Source organism: Miniopterus natalensis, chromosome 2, assembly GCF_054644295.1.
Source record: "Miniopterus natalensis isolate mMinNat1 chromosome 2, mMinNat1.hap1, whole genome shotgun sequence".
In the NCBI taxonomy this organism is placed as follows: Eukaryota; Metazoa; Chordata; class Mammalia; order Chiroptera; family Miniopteridae; genus Miniopterus; species Miniopterus natalensis.
The window spans coordinates 11,126,491-11,148,911 of NC_142082.1; the positions used below are offsets into that span (position 1 = coordinate 11,126,491).

Consider the following 22,421-nt stretch of genomic DNA (forward strand, 5'->3'; position numbering starts at 1 on the left):
GAAGGCTCAGTGGCTCTTGAATACTGACCCCTACATCTAGACCAGACGATCCTGTCACGATGCAGAAGATGCAGATTCTGATGCGGTGGGACTAGAGCAAGGCCCAGGATTCTGCATTTCTATTAAGCTCAGGCGAGGGCAATGATATTGGTTTGGGACCCCAATTTGAGTGGCAGGGTTCTTCTATGTTCTACATTTGTCTGAGGCTACTAAGCATTTAGGAGTGAGAACTGAGTTCGATGGATGACTTAGGGAAATAAGTTTGAAATTTCAGGTGCATAGAAGCACAGCATTTTTTGTTTATAATTTATAAGGAAGGCTGGATAGGCTAAATTTAATCTACACTCTAGCATTAGTCTAGGTCTAGGCACATTCTAACTATCTGGGACATATGCTAAGAAATAGTTTATTTATTAAAAGGCCACAGATCATTTACTAATTAGTTCAAAAAGAGAACATAACATAAAGGAATTCAGCAATATGATTAAATTGAGCATATGATCAATATAAATGCACTGAATGAAATGCAAGTCTGAGATGTAAAGCAGACAAACTAAAAAACTTTTTAAACTGGAAAAACTGTAACTACATTAAGATAATTCAATTTTTAAAAAATATTTTAATGTTACTGGTTATATCAATAGAATGAAAAACATTATATCAGAAAACTCACTTTTTTTTATTAATGTCAATGCAGCTGATTCATGCTGCCATTTCGTTATTATGACCATGAATGTCTTATATTCAAATGTAGTAAAATCAGGTTTTTGTGAGATTTTTAATTTTAACAGTTATTTTATCACTTATTTTCTAAATGCTCATTTAGAACCTACTCTGTGTCTGGTACTGGGCAGAGTGCTGAGAACAAGGTTGACCAAACACAACTCCGGTCTTGTGCCGAAACACTGGGACGTCCACAGGACACGATGTTACTATGTAAACTTGTAAACTATTTAACATGTGACCTCACAAGCAATGGTGATCATCACTAATAATTCAAGATACGCAAAAAAAAAAAAAAAAATCCTGTGAAACTACGTGCTTTACAGATCTATGTTCTGTACAGTATTTATTTGTGGTATTGGTTAGTGATTCACATTTGTTTATTCATAGTTACATTTTAAGAATTATTTCCAGAAGTTTAATATTGTTTCTTTGCTATTTAACCATATAAGAAGATTAAGTTTTTGCCCCCTAAGCACAGTTAGGATTAATCTGATCCACTCTACCATCTTACGCAGTCGTCCGGAACCAGAATCAACGGGCAAATGGCCAGATCAGCATTTTGCTGTTATTAAAGAGCTACTCATTAAAACCAAACAAAACAAATTTTAAAAGATTTAAAAAATAACAGCACAGATTTTGAGGATTAAAATGGGTTAAAAAAACAAACACACAAACTAAAAAACAAAAATAACTCATATCCATGATGTATGTTGACACAAATGATTTTGTTTTAGATGCTACCGTCTCGCTTCTTAGACTTTACGATTCTAGAGTGAAGTTTTACAGAGTTGTCTTGATAATTTTAATTTCAAGTCTTTACATTTGTGTTTATAATTGTACAGATAGTTGTTTGTTGTTTTGTCTACATGTGTATGGCTTTGTTCCAAAGGGGCTTTCTCATATCTTTCTACTGACTGCAGGCCTATAAATAGGTTATGTAGTAAAGAAACTGATTTTGAAGGACAGGTTTTTAAAAATTATGGTTTAAAGAAAGTGATCTGGGATGCCTGTTATTTTAAGAATGACATATGCCAAGCGTCCTACTGTCACCAAAAATAGGGATAAAAGGTTTATGCTAACATAGGATTATGATGTACTCAGGCCCGGGGAGGTTCTGCGAATGGGTGATCCACGGCATGACCACTATAGATCCGAAGGGCTAGAAAACTTTTTTTAAAAACTGTACAATCCTATGAAACGATAAGACAGTTAATGTGTACACTTTAATATTTTAGGATCCCTCCTTGCTATTTAATGTATTACTCTAAAAATGAATTTTGTGCATCAACTTTTTATTTTTATCAAGTTGACCTACATACTAGCTAGTCCTGAAGCTAGGTCCGTGTCAGAGGTCTCCAGCACGACTGATGCAGTCCCAAGGTCAGCGAAGGCATCTTTTCATTCGCATTGCTCAAAAATAAGTGATAATGTTTATGGAAACAAGGTGCCCTAAGAGAACCAGAAAAGTGTTAAAAATATAAAACGTAACAATAAAGGAAAAACTCAACTTACTTTCCTAAGACAGGAATTGACTCTGTTTGAAGAGCTAGGTCTCATTCTCCATGGTGAGCGCAGGGTTGCTCATGCCTTCAAGAAAGAACATTCGTGAGTCCTGTGGCCGCTGGGCACAGCGGCAGAGGCCTGGCGCCCCGCCCCGGCTTCCCCGCGCCCCCCCAGGTGCCATGCAGTGCGCAGTCCGCTGTTCGTCAGCAAGATGGTCATGTAAACGCACACATGGCAAGCAGCGTCGGCCACAGGCACTGTCACAAAAAAAGCACTTGAAAACGGGGCCACACCCCTGGGGAACCAAGGACGCCCTGGAGCCGGCTCCTGTGGTGCGCGCCCCAGGCCCTGCTCCCGGCCTCGCCGCCTAGTAACCGACCCGAGCCCGGTGCCTCGCCCTTCTCAGGGCTCCTTTGACACCACCCTTCACACTTCACTCCTGGCGTCGTCACCCTAATGGGGAAATCTGTCCAGATGCCAAATAATGACCAGCCCGTTAGAAACCAGGGAGCGTTCCCGCGCTCAGGCCACTGTGGGGTGGGACGCGGGCCCCCTGAGAGCAGAGCCCTGTGTCGCCAGCCCCCCAAGCACGACCGCTCCTCTGCCTCTAAGGAAGCTGGGCGGACAGGTGTCACCGGCTTTGTCCAGGTCCGGCCGCGCCCTCCCACACGGGTCTGCAGGCGGGGGGCACGTGGTGATGCTCCGGTGGCCGGGGGGCGGCGGGCTCACAGTCACTGCCACGGGGACACAGCGACTCACAGCAGCGAGAGCCGCTCTGCACACTCACTGGGAACCTGCCTGTCCCCCGCCCGGGATATTCTCTAGGGACAAGCCTTTCTGAAGAAAGCCGGTGCTTCAGGAGACAATGCCCGGTTATGTATTTCATAACGACCTTCGGGTTTTTAATCAGGACAATCCCCTTGTTTGTCACCATCACTGAATCCCAGAGAGATCTCAGATGAAGCAGTCAAGTGCAGCGAGGCCAAGTTAAGCAGCGTGAGAGTCTGACGAGACTGGGCGCGAAGGAGAAGGGGCAGGGGAGCCCAGCTGTCACCCTGGAGACTGGCCCTGGGCGCCTCGGTGGAGGGCAGTGGCTCCGGCTCCCGCAGGGACCCCGCGTCTGCCGTCTGCAGGGCTCTGCCCTGCCTAACCCTGCCCAGCGCTGAGGAACAGGCGTGTTTCCAACACAGGGAGGCTCAGCCTGAGGCTGGTAACTCAGCGAACGGCGCATCCTAAGGAGGTGCCCAAACTGGGATTTGAATAGGTCTGTCTGACTTCAAAGCCTTGCTGTTCTTTGCCAATAAAGAAGTAATCAAAGGATTAAAATCAACAACAATAACAAGAGAAATATGAAGAAATTACAGGTAGCTAAAGTTACAGTAATTATGCAACCACTTCAACCTTTTTAAATTGGATGGAAACCTAGGGTAAAAGAACGGCGTAACTTGAGATCCTTTACAGCAGATATTTTTCAACCTTTTGTCTGAATTGATTACATTTTCCCATTTAAAAAAACCTGTACTTTGAGTTGATTCCTATCATTTAATATGCAGTAATAAAGATTTGGCTCTTTCCACTGGGAACACTCCCACAATGTAGCTCTGTCTTTCACAGGATGATTTTCTAGAACTAACAGACTTTCAAGTACTTCACAAATAGGAGTTCCTAAAATTATTCTAAATTTACACTGGAAGTCTGACATCAAAGCAAGAAAAATCCTATAGGTTAATATAATGTAATTTCTTCACTACTTTAACCTTTTAAAAGTAAAATATAGCCCAGCCGGGCGTGGCTCAGCGGCTGAGCGTCGACCTGGGATCCAAGCGACCGGGGTTCGATTCCCGGTCAGGGCACAGGCCCGGGTTGTGGGCTGCAGCCGATCAATGACTCTCTCATCATTGGTGTTTCTCTCTCTCTCTCTCCCTCTCCTTTCCTCTCTCTGAAATCAATAAAGATATATTTAAAAAATAATAAAAAAATAAAAATAAAATATGTACGGAACGCCAAACAAGCACACCCTTACCAGCTTTGTCTTTTCCGGGGTTCACGCTGCCGTCTGCCCAAGACTGAGAATCAGGAAGGAGGTGGCTCTGCGACTCTCTCAGGGGCTTTGCAGGAAACTGATGGTTTTCAGGACTGAACAATAATAATCGTCATCACATTAACTCTTAACGGCACTAAGGCGAGCGTTTCTCAGAGCATGGCCCTCAAACCACTGCGGTGCTTGCGAGATGCTGTCGGAGTTACCCAAGGGAATGGGGGGACACAGGAACCAGCACATCACGCTGGCTCACACTGAGAAACGTGTCCCCTCTTCGGCTCTCTTTTCACAATCTTTAACTCTGGCAAATTTCCATTTTTAATACAGCCTCAGCTTCGGACTTTAGCTGGTAAGGGAATCTAGTTAGACCTATCAGTATTTTATTACCAATTTTACGCTGTTACATTCTATTTACGACAAATTATACTAGTTTCTCATTTGTGACAGTGATAGGAAGTTTGGTTTAAAAATAAATCTCTGTGCCAATTTAAATAAATATATTAAAGAAAAATATTATTTTTAAGTGGTATGTGGATATGAAAAAAATATATGAGGGTGATGGTAGAAAGACAGGTTTGAGGAAAAACTGATCTAGTGTTTCTAAAGTGGCCTGACTGGTCTTGAACAAAGAACTCTCTGTCCTCGATGAGACTGAAACAACAAATTTGAGGATCATCTTGCAGGAATGTCGAAAACATCTAACATTATCAGGTCTTACAAACCTGGTGTTTACTTTGGGAAAATGAAGAGTCTTAAAAGAAGAACTTAAGTTTAAAACTGAAAACCTGCCATACATTGACATATTGGATGGTATGAAAAAATATATACATAAATTAACATTTGAGTTATATAGAAAAAATTATTGGCATAGAAGCTTATTTTAGAACACCCTGAAATACTACTTACAGTAATGTTCAAAAGAAAAAAAAACCTACTTAAAATTCTTCCAAGAATAATTTCACGTATTTCAATTGTCTATAATTATTATTTTTTAAAGGACATGCTTTTGCACCTTACTAATCACTTCATATCTAAAATTTGAGAATATTTCAATTTTGTGCAGCTTTAACACACCCTTAGTAAAATTTTGAAGGTAAATCTTTTAAAAAACTCATATGAAAAATCTCTTTTACTCTAATTCTTATTATTCCTCAGGAAAGAGGCCATATACCAGGTGCAGAATACTAAGTCCTGGGTTAGGGACTCCTTGGAGATTGATTGCGGGCAAGGATCCATTCATTCAATGATATTCATTGAGTACCTGTTACATCAATGAATAAAGTATTTGACCTCATGGAAATTTCATTGTAACTGAGGAATAATAGTAATAAATAAATAAACAGTCAGGTGACAATATGAGCTATGACAATTTTTTTTAAAAAAGGACAGTGTACAAGGAAATGTTGGAGCAGGCTACTATTATACAAAAGCTTGCCTCTATTTGTGAAGTTATATCTGAGTAAAAGTGAATGAAGAGAAGGCACAGGCCATTCAGAATTCTGGAGGAAGAACATTTAGGAAGAGCAATCAGCAAGTTCAAAGGCACTAAGTAAGGGGCATGCTTGGTACATCTAAGGAACAGCCAAGATCTGTGTGTCCAACAATTGTGAGTAGCTGAAAAGTGGTTAAGGGCTGACATCAGTGGAGAGGTGCTGGGGGCCAGACTAGATAGGACGAGGTAAGAACACTCCTTAGTCTTTATTCAGAGTAAGATGGGAAATCAATGGAGGTTTTTGAGCAGAAGAGTGGCACAATCTGATTTATGTTTTAAAAGGATCATGCTGACTTCTTAATGGACAGACTGGAGTAGGGCAAAAATGGAATCAGGAAGATCAGTTACGAATTGAAACAATTCATGTGAGAAATTATATGAATATATTTTGAGGGTGAATCTGACGGGGTTTGCAAATGGAGTAAAGGTAACTAAAGAAAGGAATGAGAATGACTCGAGTTTTGGGCCCGAGCACCTGGGAGAACAGAGGTCATGGATACTGATTCATCTATGGAAGAATGGAGGTTACAATCAGGTTTCAGGTGGGCGTGAGGGTCAAGAGTTCTGCCTTGCACCTGTTCAGCTGGCCATGACTTTTAGGCATTTAAGTGGGAATGTTGGGTGAATAGTCAGATATAACACTCTGGAGCACAGAGGAGATACCAGCATTAACCACAGAAATTTTATAGGGGTTAATGGGGGAATTATAGAATTCTGTAGAAGATACTTTAGTTGTCAAAATCCAATCTCAACATTTAAGGGAAAGGGAAGAGAAGCCTAGTTACTTGACCTCTTCAAGATGACCTAGCTGGGTAACAGCACCAGAACTGGATTTCTCCCAGTGCCCTCGGTACACTTAGTGGGAGAGACATTATCTCTAAAACCCAGAGTCTTCAACTACAAAAACCACTTAATAAAGATAATCATTATTGAAAACTGTTAAATTTTCTAAAAGCCTCAAAACATAACAAATAACTTATTAAAACTAGATTTTTCTGCACCAAAGTATAAGGAAAACCATTAACATTTAGCTCTGTGGAATTTTCAAGCCAAAATTCACAGAGCATGACCCCAAATACTCTGAATGTCCCTGTGAAACACATGTAAATCCCTCCTCATTAACTGATAGTCTGATCTATACATAGCTCCCTCTAGGGATGGGGTGGCAAATAGGTTTCATCTCATGACAATTTAAAATAATTTGGAATGACTGCCAGGATCACAGCCTTGAGAAGCATTCTGCGGTCACACCAGGCTCCAGAGGAGAAAGTATTGTTAGCAATAAGAAATCTGCACTAGACGGGGAGTGTAGGTGTGGGTGCTGTGTACACAGTATTCTGGCAACTAAGAAAACCTCTAAAATTTAACTAAGAATGCTATTATGGTTATGCTTATGCTATTGAATTTCATTAAAAATTAGAAGTATGGCCATATTCAAATAACTGTCTTAACAATATAAAAATTCATGTTTAAAATTTATTCATATATGCTTAGCATTTTAAACCTTTAAGTAATTTTGCCTTTTCCCAGGTAGTAGTCAAGTCAGAATCAAATTTCAGGTCTTCCTCAGATTCTTGATAGGCTAGAACCCAAACAGACTTTAAAGTGCAGGCAAAAGTCTCCAGACAGTAAATTTCCAAGAGCCCTTCCTTGCTCTCTCCACAGAAATGGCTCAGATAATGCTTAGAGGTCTCTAAAGAGCACTAGGAACACGTTGCACCTTGTTAACGGTGCACCTTGTTAACAAAACTGCCAGGCAGGGGGCTGGGATCCCATTTGGTCTCCAGAGGCCTGATCAGGGAAGTTCTCTGACCTCTTTATAGCAGTTACCAGACAGGGAGGACCTGGAGGGTCAGAGGAAAGTGTACGCTGGGTCGGCTCACCTGATCACTAGGGGAGCTAATTTGGACTTTTTTTTTCTTGTAAGCACTATATTTTACAAAATCATAACATATTTCAGTCAACCAAAATGTTTAAAGAATTAACAACCTGTTTACCCACCACCCAGATTAATAACAGAATTTACAAGTATAACTGAAGCTCCCTATACTTTCCTCCCTCTCTCATTCCAAGTGGAAACCATTGTAGTAAATTATGTTTTTAAAACTTTTTTTCAAAAAAACGTAACCAAAGGATACATGAGGATAAAGTATGTTATTCGAAAGTAAAACAGAAAAAACAATATGGGATTACTTTTTAGATGTTGAGTTCAGTCCTGCAGGAGTAGATGGTTGTTCAGGGTCTTGGTTAACGAGGCAAGTTGGAAAGGAGCAGCCATCACCTAGACTATAATTAAAATAAAAACTTACAACTGAGCAACAAAACAAACAACAGAGTGAAATTTTGTTAAAGCGCTGACGTCTGAGAGCAGAACATAGTTATGTTACGGACCAAACGAATATCAGACACTGGTTTCAATACAGCATGTTCAGGGACATGGTGAATTAATTGACTTTCACATCGATATAATAGTGAATCATAAAATAATACTTTACAAAAACAGGAGTTTCTCTGCAGAATAATGGAGCTCCTTTGTTGGATTACTTTCATTAGTTTAAGACCTGAAGAATTTCACAACAAAATACCTTGAAAAAATGGGTAGGAACCAATACTTCTTCTCATCACCAAAAACTTGTCGCATATTTTTACTGAAACCCAAGCTGAATCCATTCTTATCTGTTCCATGTCGAAATACTGGACTTCTAAAAGCCTCTACAAAAGATAGCAGAGCAATCGCATGAGTAAAGAATGTATCAACTAGTAACCCGTATGTTTAGAAGTGACTGAATTAAACGAGGGAACTCTAAATTCAATGGCTAACCCCCTGTGAGCACTTATGTGTCTACCCACAGCTCAGCAATGCAGAATGCCTGTTCTGTTCTAACATAATCTAATGATTACATTTATTTTAATTTCTAAGTAACCTTTTAATTACTATAGCAGCACATGTATGTTGCAGAAAATTAGAAAATACAAACAAGCAAATAAGTTAAAACTTTACATCTAAACTTTTTTAGACAGATGGGTGGATGGATGGATGGATGTAGATATATACAAATCTACAGCTTTTTAATTAAAATGAGACTATGCTTTACATACATTCTATAACCTGCATTTTACAGTCAGTAAGTTCCATCTTCACAATCTCATTAAAATTTTATATCATCCAGTCATACCTTTTTTCCCAGCTAACCAAAAATGTACTTGAAAGCTGGTTTGTCCAAACCAAGAGCCAAGGCAGAATCATACCTCGTGTCTAGCTATGCCCTCTGCATATGGAAGCTGAGGTGCTGAGAGGCGGTGGGACTTGCCCAAGATCACACACAAAATAAATGTCAGAATGCAACCTGAACAAGGTCATCAGTGTTCCTGCCATAATGCTTCATTATTTTCTGAGATGCAAGAATCTAAAATTTTATTTTTTGAATATGAATAAACATACAAGTATAATGAGTTCTGCCCATCATTTAAAAAAGAAAACTCGTAACTAACGGTGTCAAGGTACTGTGAAAAATGTGGCAATTGGCAAAATCCTTAGCATTTGTCACCCTGTTATACAGCTTCATATAAAACATTTTTACAATTAGAGGACCATATTGTCCAGAGGAAGTCTTTTCAGTGTTACTAATTCAATCTACAGGCTGTAGAAGTTAAAAAGTTCTAGAAACAATTCATTTACTGTACTTTTGATGATTTAAAATTTAATTGTCCCACACGTATTCTGAAATAAGATACTTTTTTTTTCTTTTGTTGCTCATGTTTTTGGTATTATATATAAGAATTCATTGCCATGCTTGAGGTTCTGAAGATTTATCCCTATGTTTTCTTCTAAGAGTTTATAGTTTTAGTTCTCCCACTTAGGTCATTGAACCATTTTGAGTTCATTTTTTGTATATGGTGTGAGGTAGGGGACCAACCTCATTTATTTGCATGTAGATATACAGTTGTCCCAGTACCATCTGTTAAAGATACTATTCTTTCCCCATTGAATGGTCTTGGTACCCTTGTTGAAAATCAATTGGCCAAAGATGTATTAGTTCAGGAATCTCGGTTCCATTCCATTGGTCAATATCTCTATCCTTATACCAGTACAATACTGTTTTGATCACTGTAAAGTTGTAGTAAGCTCTGAAAACAGTAAGAACTTTGTTTTACTTTTTGGTGGATATTGTTTTCACTATTTGGGGCCCTTGAAATTCCATATGAATGTGGGGATCGGCTTTTCTATTTCTATAAGACCATCGAAATTATAATAGGAATTGTACTGAATCTGAAAATCACTTTGGCTGGTATTGCCATCTTAACAATATTAAGTTTTCTAATCCATGAACATAGGAAATCTTACCATTTACTTAGGTCTTTAATGTCTTTCGGCAATGCTTTGTGGTTTCAGTCTCCTAGTGTTGTACCTCCCTGATTAAGTTTATTCTTAGGTATTTTATTATTTTGGATACTTTTGTAAATGAAATTGTTTTCTTAATTTTTTGGATGGTATGTTAATGTATAGAAATACAACTGATTTTTTAAAAGCATGTTGATCTTGTGTCATCAACTTTTCAGATTTTATTTATTAGCTATGTTTTTACTGTGGATTCTTTAAGGTTTTCTACCTATAAGATCATGTAATCTGTGAAAAAGGATAGTTTCAATGCTTTCTTTCCTATTTGGATATCTTTATTTCTTTTTCTTGGTTAATTTCTCTAGCTAGAATTTGCAGTACAGTGTTGAAAGCAGCAGAGAAAGAGGGCATCCTTGTTTTGTTCCTAATCTTAAAGAGAAGGTTTTCAGTTTTCACCAATGAGCATAATATCAGTTGTGGGGTTCTCATAAAGCCCTTTATCAGACTGAAGAAGTACTCTTCTAGTCTTAGTTTGTTAAGTGTTTTTATCATGAAAGGTATTGTGTTTTGTCAAATGCCTTTTCTGTATCAGTTGAGATAATCATGTATTTTTTCCCCCTTCATTCTATTAATGTGATATATTATCACTGATTGATTTTTGAATATTGAACCATCCTTGTATTCCTGAAATATATCTTATTTGGTCATGGTATATGGTCCTTTTAATATGCTGCTGGATTTGGTTTGCTTGTATTTTATTGAGGATTTTTACATCGATGTTCATAAGGGATATTGGTCTGTAGTTTTCTTGTGATGTCTTTCTCTGTCTTTGGTATTAATGCAATGCTGACCTCAGAATAAGTTACAAAGTATTTCCTTCTAATTTTTGGCAGAGTTTTAGAAGAATTGGTGTTAACTCTCTTAAATGTTTGGTAGAATTTACCAGTGAAGCCCTCCGGTCCTTGGCTTTTCTTTGTTGGAAAGTTTCTGATTACTGTTTCAACCTCCTTGCTTGCTATTGGTCTATTCAGATTTTTTATTTCTTCTTGAGTGAGATTGGTAGTTTGTGTGTTTCTAGAAATTTGTACATTTCATCTAGGTTGACTATTTTTTTTTTTTTTTGATGTACAGTTGTTCATGGTATTCTCTAATAATCCTTTTTTATTTATATAAAATTGGTAGTCCCCACTTTCATTTATGATTTTCATAGTTTGGGACTTCTCTTTTTCTTTCTTTCTAGCTATAGGCTTGTAAAATTTGTTGTTTTCAAAGAACAGACTATTGATGTCACTGATCTTCTATTTTTAAATTCTCTATTTCTCCCATTATCTCCCCTCTAATCTTTACTATTTCCTAACTTATGCTGGCTTTGGGATAACTCTGCTCTTCTTTTTATATTTCCTTAAGGTGTAAACTTATTGATTTGAGATATTTCTTCTTTCTTAATGTAAGCGTTTATAGCTATATAATTATTTTCCTCTAAGCACTGCTTTTGCAGCATCCCACCTCTGTTGGGCTTTTGAACACATTGTTTTCTCTGCCTGAGACGTTTTGGCTCTTTCCATGACTGACTTCTAGGTTAAATATGTTTTATTTTGGTGAGCTCTTCCTTGATCACTCACCTAAACAGGTACCCTTCTACCACCCTTAGCCCTTGATTTATACCTCAGCATCCTGTTTGTTTCCTTTAAAGCACTTTGCATGTTGTAATTACTTTTATGTTTCGTTATTGATTTTTCTATGCCCCTCACCAAGCTATTCTTCCCTTGCTCACCACTGAATATACACAATGCTTTACATACAATAAACGGTCAAAAACATATGGAATGAGTGAATCTGTTTGTGTCTAAGTCACATCCCACAAAACAATGTGGGTAGTAAGAATGATTTTTACCACTTCAGAACAGGTTGACATTTAATCATATGGCAATGTGTGATGAATATCTATTCATGTACTTAAGTTCTTTTAACTACAATAATTGCATACTCACCTAATGTAGATTTATTTTTGCTGACTAGCCAACAATGATAGCCAAACAGAGAAGACAAGCTGACAGAAAACATAGCTGCGGCAAAGAATAAAAACATAATATGGAACTTGGCTTGAGTATCAGGTAGACCATTCTATAAAGAAAGGAAGAAAATGAAATGCTTTGTCAAAGGGATAAGTATTCCCCTATTTTATAAGTAAGATTGTTTTTTGCTTAAATTTAGATATGGAGAAAGATACATGGCTTTATGTTAAAACTTTGAGAAAAATATATATAGCATCAGACTAAAATAAATGTTTATTAGAATATGAATATATATGGAAAAGATATTCAAGCTTGGGATATTTATTTTGCTTTTCTATTAACTGAATCATAGAAAAACCGTGGTAATATGTGTGTAAACTGTAACAGAAGCAAGATAAAAGGAACTATAAAATTTACTTTGGAATTTACTACTTGAATATGTTTTGTTAACATACTACAGATTTATAAATGATTAAGTAATTTTATTAAAGTGCCAGAAGATGAAGGTTAATTGGCACAATGTAGCTGCTATATTCACTGATGTTTTACTTTACTACAAGCAGCATCAATTACAACACCACACAGAGCAACACATCCACAGCAATGCTTCAGGCTATGTAAATAAGAGCATCTTAGGAAAGGTTAACACTAGAGCATGACACCTGTCCAATGTGAGCCTTACAGTGCCATGGGATACAGCAGGCCATCTCAAAGCAAAGCCAGTTTGACTCGCACTGCATGTACAGTCCAAGGAGACCTGGACTCCATCTAGAATAGCAGGGTTGGGGCTACGGACACACAGTGAAGCACCGGAGCTGCTAGGAGGCGTCTCCTTCTGATAGAAGGTCATAGTGTTTCAATGCCCTGCAGTATCTGTCAGGTTGACACAGGTCACAGGATCTCACCAATAGCTTCTGACAGCAGAGTCCTCACAGTGAAAACTCTGGTCATTCCTTTACGAATGTATTTGTGGTTGGAACTAAAACCATTCACAGAAATAAGGAGCAGCGGGGTGACATTCTGTCCGACATTCGTTGGGGATCATTCTTCAAGCTGGACTCTGGACGTGTACTTGAATGCTGGGAGCATGTCCACACGCGTGGGTATTCCCAGTGCTTAGCAATGTAACGGGCACATAGTAGCCATTCAATAAACTTTTGGAACGGAATGTGTTTAAAATCCCACATAAATGATCTAGCAATTCATAAAGTCTTACCATAATAAAGAATAATTTCATGAAAATAATAAAGCAATTCTGGCAGAGGATAACTAGTTTTTACCACTGTTTGGTGTTCACGAGGAGTATCTTTGGCTATTTAAAATACTCAATTTTAACTTTGTTTTGCTTGCACTTAAAATAAATAGTGCAGAAAACAAGTGAGTTAACTAAGGCCTAATCAAGCAATACCTAATAAAAATTTGGGGCATTACAAATATAATAGTTTTTAAAATAATCTTTTTACACATAAAAAACCCTTCTATTTTTAACTACTAAAAAAACAAACCTTCTTATACAGTGAACTCTTGTCATTCTCAGTGGTTGTGTTCTATACGGCTGTGTTCTATGAACTCTGAATTCCTCCCAGGGGCAAAAACAGGGTTAGGTTCCTGCAAGCCTCTGGTCACAGCACTTTTGTCAACTGACCTATTTATAACCTGGTTTTCTGCATGTTTGTGCTTAAAGACACATTACTGAAAACGTACTTTTTATTGTTGATTCATTAACACAGAACTCACACCCAACATCACTATAACTCATGCCAGAAGGAAGCTTATCCAACACACATATTTCCTCCATAGAGCACATCACACGGGTGCTCAGAAGCACTAGACAGTATTTCAGCCCTAAGCTTGAAGACCATTTTAAACAGAGAAATGACCAACAAAAAGCACAAAAATGCAAAAAAACATGGCACTAAATAGACTGAGAAGCACACTGTGTAACAATATGAGTTCTGAAACAAGAAGGCTGAGTCTCCTTGTTTGATTCAACTGGAAATGCGCACACAGGGCCATGCAAATCTCTAGCCACTCTGTGCATGGCTGCAAATGACCACAAGAGGTCCGTGAGCACCGATTTTGTGACAGAAATGCTAGCAAGGCGTGAATTCACAAATACAGAATCTGCAAATAACTACTACTGACTATGTATAGATGAGCTCAATTCTACGAAATCAGTGTCTGAAATAACTCGCTAATGAAAAATCCGTATTATATATTTTTTTGTACCAAAAAAAGTCAACAAGGTAATGACTTACTGTCCAAAATTTGATAAAATACTGTAAATCTGTAGCAGCAATAAAAAGGCAGTAGAGCAGGGAATAAGCCAAGAAAAGGAGGAAAAACTTATAATTTGAAAATCCGACACAATTGTTCACCCTGTTGACAGAACAAAAACATTTTCGATGAGTTTTACATTTTCAACATAGGCATACACGTGTCGGACCGTAACACAGTGTTTAGTTTCCTGTCATTTAAAGTGTACTGGCATTTCTTAAGTGTAATTCTCAAGATTTCTTTATACATACAAATATTTAAAAAATCCACTTCCCTAAAAAGGAATTCTGTGTTTAGCTTTTTCAAATTTGACATGTAATATTGCTTTAATCAATCATGAACCATATAACCATACAGTTGACCTTTGAACAACATGGGCTTGAACTGCGCAGGGCCATTCACGCACAGATTGTTTTCAATAACTATACAGCCGGCCTTCCGTATCCCCAGGTTGCACATCCATGGATTCAACCAACTGTGGGTTGAAAACAGCATTTTCAACACGACTGGGAATCCGCAGACGCGAACGGCCGACCCTGCTCACTGTTCGATGCCATTTTTATAACGGACTCGAGTCTCCATGGAGTTTGGCATCTGCAGGGGTCCAATCCCGTGTGGATGCCGAGGGACAACTGATGTTTTGGGAAGTCAAAAGTTATTCCTGGGCTTTTAACTGCGCAGGGGTCAGCGCCCCGAACCCTCACGTTGTTCAAGAATCAACTGCATTTCATGTCCAATTCTACAAATAAGCACATGCCTGAAAGCACAGAACTTGTTAGAAACCTAATGCCGTTAGGCAGCTACGAGGAATTTACTCAGTTCTTTTTCTATGTTACCTTTGGGTCTGATTTCCAATTACGGTTAAGTGATTTAACATATTTCAGGTTTTCCCAAATTAGATGAACATCTTCAGCTACTCCTTGCATGCCGTCAGCATAACACAGGCATGTTTGCGATTCAAGCTATTCCATCAATAAACATAAATACAAATGGCCCTCATACTTCACAGTCACACTCTATCTATCGAAGACTTGGTTTCCCCTTTTCATAGACAAGGGGATCACCGGATAATCGTGTGTAAAGGTTTCAGCAGCACCTAAGCGAAACCGGCTGACAGCTGCACTGGCTGAGCGAGCCCCGTGAGCTGCCCGATAAGCCCGCGCATAGTGCACACACCTGGTGCTTCCTGCCCTCGGTCGGGGTCCTGCTCTGACGTCGGTCCAGCAGTCTCGCCCTCTACTGACTCTGCTAATAGACGGAAGCATTTTTCTTTCTAGACTGAAAGTGACACTGTTGGTATGAAAAATGTCTGCTCACTGTACTGGATGAGCCCGTTCTGGAGCCTGCGGTGCAACTCTGCCTCTAGTGAGCAGCGCCGAGTGCACGCTTCAAAACTGGAGAGGGCGGAGCTCAGGGAAGTGCTTTTACTACAATAAAAAAATTTTAAAGGCAAACGTTGACTTGGCCTATGAGTAAACCGGAAATTTGGTGGGAAAAAGAAAATGTTTATATTTCTGATCTCAAATAATATAAGGCAAAGGGGATAGCATTAGCTTTTATCATTTTGGAACTTAAGGATCTTGTTTTACATTCATAAAAAAGCTAAAAATTGTGGGCTCACATTGTATGAAAATTAATGCAAAACGGAGGTTATTTACTGCGACCTCTTTTGAGGAGAACATCACTCTCCCAGGAGTTAAGGAGCCTTAACCTGTTCAAGGAGGAAGTCTGCATGGACAGAAGGAAAAGGTATCCTGGAGAGGGGCACAGAAGACAGCGACCCTGGCATCTCCCTCCTGTTCCTGCAACTAAGGCCTTCATTCCCTGCATGTCTGTGCTTCAACCTACACCTGGCACAGCTTTCCCTAGTGCCACCCCTGAAAGAAGATAAGGCTCGTGGCACAATCGTGCTTAAGATCCAAACCCAACCTGGCTGGCAGCCTCGGTGGGATTGTCAAAAGTACGTGCGCATCGGGGTGAGAAAGTAGAGGGAAGGGTGGAAACATCGGCCTCCTTTAGTTAATTAGATTTTCAAAGAATCCTCTATGAGGACACCTAATTTCATGACTCAGAAATACTTTCTTAAATACTAACGAATCCTAAGTGGAAACCCTTATTTCAACATATGTGTGTATTTGCATATTTGTTCTTCTACTCCTTAATGCCAAGTTTTATGTAAAATAAACTGTTAAAGCTTTAGATGAATTAATTATCAGCAACTTCCAGTGAGGTATTGTGTTTATATGTACATTTTGGTGTAATTTCTGGGAATATCTTTGAATTTCTATGTTTATGCATGTGCATACAAAGAAAACCATTTGTTCTGAGCAAATATGAGAAATTAACTTTTAAATTGTTAAGCTACTGGTTTTAATTTCATGTACATTCTCCCAAATAAAGATTGTTTTGAATTAATTAAGCAAATATCAAAAATTAAATCTGAAAGTACCTCCTAAGTCAGCTAAGGTAAGATTTCATTTATAAGAAGATTTAAATAGATAAATTATTCCATTTATTAAGTTATAAGGGACAGAAATTTGTTTAAGCATAGAGCCAGACTCACCATGGGCAATGATGATCCATCTTCAAAATACATCTAAAAAGAACCATACATACACAAAACTCAACACCCCATAAAAATTTAGTCCCATTAAATTATAAATATATATATTTACTTATCTAAGTTATTTGTTTATCTAAAAATTAAATAATAGGAGGGGGCAGGGACTGGACGGAGGTAGGTAAAGGGGGAGAGGGGAAATGGGTGACTATCTGTAATAGTATCAACAATAAATTTAATTAATAATTAATTTTAAAAATTGAATAATAGCAAAAGTCCTTGTCTAAAACAAAGACAATAGCAATTCCAGTTATGATGCATTAACAGAAGTTTTAATTCAAAATATAACATGCTTTAACATCTAAAAACAATGCAGTGTGTTAATATACAATTATCTTATGCTAAAGAAAGTGCTAAGTGTCAACAGACTTACAGAAAGTCTAAGTAAGACTTTTCCTTTCATCTCAATCCTTAAGCCGGGAAGTAGTGTTCTTGTGGTTATACTAAATATAGAACATCTGACTGTCACAAAGTCAATTAGTTATCTTATAAAGATGGGAAAGAGTCACAGAGGAACTATTTACTAAATCAAACTAGCCAAGTCTGAGGTGCTAAAAATCATGCACTTCATTCACGTCAGCATGAATCTGGGGGAAAAGGGACGACTGATTTTGGCCCTAAACCACGCTCGTTGCTAATGCAAGTGAACATGCCAATTATGTTTCCTAAATAAAGGTGTGAGAACATGAATCAGGAGGAAAGGGAACAATCTGGGAAACAGTGAAAAAAAAGAAACATATTCAATAAAAAGACCACTAGCATGTAAACATTTTAGAAATAAAAGGTTTTCTTACTTATCACAGACGGAACAGTGATGGCAGCGGTCTGGTTTTATAAGTTGGCATCTGTCACAATACCGGATTGCTAGGAACAAAAAGCTCCACTCAGCCTTCGACTGACAGGCCTACGCTTCCGCCCCTTCCCTTAATCCCCCGGGTCAAGGGCACCGGGTCAAAGACTGCCGCAGAAATGCAGAGGCAGGTTTCTCTACCTGGTACCGTGACCGTCAGTAACCGGTTTTGGAAACGTGTGCAGTGATTCATTCACAGGGGGCTCAGGCTTCCCCAGTTTGCTCAGGTTTACAGAGGGTAAATAGTCTTGAACTTGAACCTCAGCACATCTCTGGCTTTGTGGGATAGGACGGGTGACACAGTATTAAATCAGAGACTTAGAAAACAGGAAAAAATGGCGTGTGACTTAGAGTTGGATTCAATTATGATTTTAAAGTGAGTTAAAAACAAATGTAAATATAAAATAGTAATGAGGTAGGTCACATTCTCCTTTTCATCCTAAGTCTTTCAAGTCAGTTGTGTATTTTACACTTAAAGCACATCTCAGTTTGGATTAGCCATATTTTAAGTGCTCAGTGGCTTCCCTGGCCAGCGTGGCTCAGCTGGCTGAGCGTCTTCCTTGGCGCCAGAAGGTCACCGATTCGATTCCCGGTCAGGGCATGTGCCTGGGTTTCGGGCTTGATCCCCAGTTGGGGGCGTGCAGGAGGCAGCCGATAGAAGTTTCTCTCTCATTAGTGTTTCTATGTTGGTCCCTCTCCACTCTTCTCTCTCTTGAATCAATAAAAACATATTTTTAGAAATACATTAAGTGCTCAATGGCCACATGGGGCTAGTGGCCACCCAAACGAGTAGCACAAGTCTAAAGTTACAAAGTTCCTGGGTAAATCTTGGTAGGCAAGTGTCAATAGTCCATGTGTGCTAGTTTTTAAGACAAGCTGTCATCTTAAAAATCTGACCCAACTAAAAGAGATCTTGAGTTGCATTTCTTAAAAAATTACCATAAATTTTAAAGAAGAAAAATTGTACCAATACCTTACTTAGATTTTATATAATTTGTATAACTGCTGTTTTAAAGGTATGTAAAATTATCAATGTTATGCTCATTATAGATATTGCTTCCTTAAATAATTAAATTATTAAATTAAATTAGAATAGGAAGGTCTATAATTAAAACTAAAAATGGATACTACTACAAATCAAGATTTCAGCAATTCACAGAGTCACAACCAAGCAGGCAGAATAGATGTTCAGTCCCTGTGATTTGGCTGGGGTCTCTGTGCCACTGTTATTCATGCTCCCACTGTGGTTTACGGAACTGTGCAGTAGAGATTTAACAGCGGCCCGAGATAGGGCACAATGTTTCTCAATGAGCGTTTGATAGTTTCAAGTATATACAGATATGCTGTCTCCCAGCCACCACAAGCCACCGTGCGAGCACTGATCACGGGCCTCTACCTCCAGACATGGTCCTCGTGTAGATGGGAAGGTCTTTGGCGGCTCGCCTAAGAACTTCCTGATGGGCTTCTCCCCTCGGCTCTCTCTCCAACAATTCTTTCTCTGCGTACGAGAGATGGAACTGTGGAACAGAGTTAAATTTCAATCAGTATTTTCAAAGAAACGATAACATATTGATCTACTAACCCAGAAAAAGGCATTTATAAAATAGTAATGGTATATAGCATGTAAATTCAGAGAGGTAATAGAGCTTGAAATCTGGGCAGGTCTGTTAACCTCACAGGTTATTAGTTTATGCATCTAGAAAACAGGGTAATAGTAATAATAATAATAATAATAATAATAATATCATCTTCCTCAGATGTTTGTTAAACTCAAGAGGAACAGAGTATGTAAAAGTACATTATAAACTGTAGAGTTCTATCTGAATATTAGTTACATTAATAGATAAAATGGCAAAAGAAACAGATTTGGCTCAACAGATGCATTTTTCAATTGGATATCATTAGAAACAAAAATAGAAGCAAATCATGCACGTTTTCTCATGTGAGTGAGTTTTAAATTACGAATAATTATTACATGAATTCTAACACTCAAAACAGACTAATCATTAATTATACTTATACTGCCAATTTGGCCCAACCAATTCAAAAATACTTAGTTGAGAAAAATGAAAATCTGTTTGGGGTCCAATATGATAATAAAAAACCCACAGTTTTAAAAGTCTGTTTAAAGTCCTATGAAAGTCTGTTTGAACTTCCTTACTTTCTGGGACCATAAGGTGCTCCTGGCTCATCCTGAATATTTCCTGTTCTACTTCTAGGATCAGCTGTTTCTCCAAGGAGTCCTCCTTCCTTTTACTGAAGAATGGTATTAAAAACCAAGATCTGGGCTCAAATACAGTTTTTAGATTAAAGGAAAGTATAATTTTAAAAGGACATACCAATTAAGAAAAAAACTAGAATCTAAAAACAAGTAAACAGAAAACTCTCAACTGTATTTTCTTCTTGCTAGTTGTTTCTCACTTACAACAAAAACAAATATAACCTCACAAGTACCTAACATGGGCCAACTGAAACAGAACTTTGTTTGCCTATGAAGTTGGCAACAGTTTTCTTAATAACAACATGCAACGCCAAGGGTCTGATAAAACTGGAAGCATTGTATGTAAATTTCTACAGTCCTTTTGGGAAATAATTTGGCAAGTGACTTAAATTTCCCTGATCTAGTGATTCAACATGAGAATTTATATTAAGGAAATAATCCCCAAATGGGTAATGCCCCATGTACGAACATGTTAACATTATCTATAATATGAAAAGTTGGGATCAACCTGAAAATCCAGGTTCGGATGCAGCTGAGTAAATTTTTATGTTTCAGTGGGAATATTATGCTTTTATTAAAAATGAAAACAAGCCAATGATGGACTATTATGTAAAAAAATTAACTAGAAAAAAATTCAGAATATAAACTGAATTAGTGGGATGGGATGTTTTTCCTTCTATTTTCTAAGTGTAATTTGGTATGGTTATATCACTTGTATATTGAGGAAGAAATCTTACAATGTTTGGGGCCTATTGTTACATCTGAAAAATGGTAATAAATAATATCTATCTCACACAGTTATATGAATCAAATAGGGTAAACATGTGTTTTGTGGAAAAATCATCCGACGAAGCCTGGGGCAGCTGTAACTTCACCGTATCCCAGCTGCCCACCGACACTGCTATTTCCTCTGCGTTTGTGTCGTTTCGTTTTCCCACTGTACCCACCCACATTCCAAACCTTCTCTGCTCTCCCAAACCTCAGTCAACCCGACCCCCTCCTCGTTCTCGGCCGATCACCTCGCACGCAACCGGAGAGAAGTCAGGAGTCGTTTCAACGTCCTGCCAACGCTACGAGCACCAACTCGCGCCTCTGCTCATAACTGCTCTGCTTTCAGCTGGTGAACAAACATTGCCTGAGTGCCTTCCACGGCTGAGACACTTGTTTAACAGCGGCGATGGGTTCGCGAACACAGGTAAGGCGCATGCCTTTCAGAGCCTATGTTCTAGGGATGTTATAAAACCCGGACTGTGCTGTAGACCGACGCGCTGTGGGGAAAACACAGCAAGGGCGGGGGGACCGGGGCCGCTGGGGACAGGACGGCTTTGCTATTGTATACAGGGCGGTCACGGAAAGCCGCCAAGATTAGTGCCACTTGAACAGGGGCGGACAGGAAGAAAGGAGGGAGATGGTCAGGCAGGAGAAGGCTGTCGCGGGCCACGGAGACCGGCAGGCTGCGAGGCCCCCGAGGGAGGGACGGCGGGGAGGCCGAGGTGGCGGCCCAGCGCTGAGAGGGCCACACAGGCGCGTGGGGCCACGCCGGCCTTTCCGGCGACAGCAGGAGGCCAGGCTTTCACTCCGGGTGGCTCAGGCAGCACAGGACAGTCCTGGGAAGGAGAACGTGACACACCTGCCCTGGGTCTGGAAGAAGGGCTCTGGCTGCCGCGCTGGAGATACGCAGAGGGGGCCAGTGCGAGAGCCCGGGGCCGGCGGGCACCGCGGCAGCCGGGCAGAGGGGCGGCGGGCACGCGGGCTCACGCTGGGGACACTCCCGGGGTCCGCGGGAAGAAACGCCACCAGGGACGACCCCAGGGTTTTCTGAACAACTGGAGCAGTGGAGCTGCCGTTACCGAGACAGGGAAACCTTAGCAACAGGAGGCTTAGGGGCGAGGGTGGGACATCAGAAGCTTGCTTTCAGGTGTTGAATTTGAAGCTCCTAGGAGACGCCAAACAGGTAGCTGCAAATGAGCCTGGAGTTTAAAGGAGAGGGCCGGGCTAATGATATCAATTTGAAAGCTACCGTAACGAATGAGATGGTATATAAAACCATAATGCAGATAAATCAGAGAGAGGTCCAGAGACTGAACTCTGGGAAAATCCAACGCTTTAGAGCTCAGGACATGATGAGGGACCACCAAAGGGGCCAAGAAGGAGGTGCCAGTACAAAAAAAAATAGAATTATTTGGATGAAAAAGGCGATAAGAATGTTCTAGAAAGAAAATAATGGCATGATATGCCTAGGAAGCTACATGTAATTAAGAACAACTAGAGTATAAAGTGGGAAGTCAGAAATTTAATTTTTATTTTTTAAAAAATGTTTTTATTGATTTTAGAGAG

General features: G+C 39.3%; 1 protein-coding gene across 1 annotated transcript in view; it reads right to left on the bottom strand.

Annotated features, from left to right (window-relative positions):
• ZDHHC2 (zDHHC palmitoyltransferase 2) overlaps positions 1 to 22,421 on the bottom strand; it is a 50,426-nt gene that overhangs the window by 2,241 nt on the left and 25,764 nt on the right. The window contains exons 4-12 of the mRNA XM_087814128.1: positions 19,260 to 19,380; positions 17,808 to 17,877; positions 16,957 to 16,989; positions 14,375 to 14,495; positions 12,093 to 12,225; positions 8,348 to 8,474; positions 7,956 to 8,048; positions 4,253 to 4,365; positions 2,239 to 2,313 (exon numbers count right to left, since the gene is read on the bottom strand). Coding sequence (XP_087670254.1) covers positions 2,273 to 2,313; positions 4,253 to 4,365; positions 7,956 to 8,048; positions 8,348 to 8,474; positions 12,093 to 12,225; positions 14,375 to 14,495; positions 16,957 to 16,989; positions 17,808 to 17,877; positions 19,260 to 19,380 — 852 coding nt within the window. The 3' untranslated portion in view covers positions 2,239 to 2,272. The remainder of the gene's footprint in view (positions 1 to 2,238; positions 2,314 to 4,252; positions 4,366 to 7,955; positions 8,049 to 8,347; positions 8,475 to 12,092; positions 12,226 to 14,374; positions 14,496 to 16,956; positions 16,990 to 17,807; positions 17,878 to 19,259; positions 19,381 to 22,421) is intronic.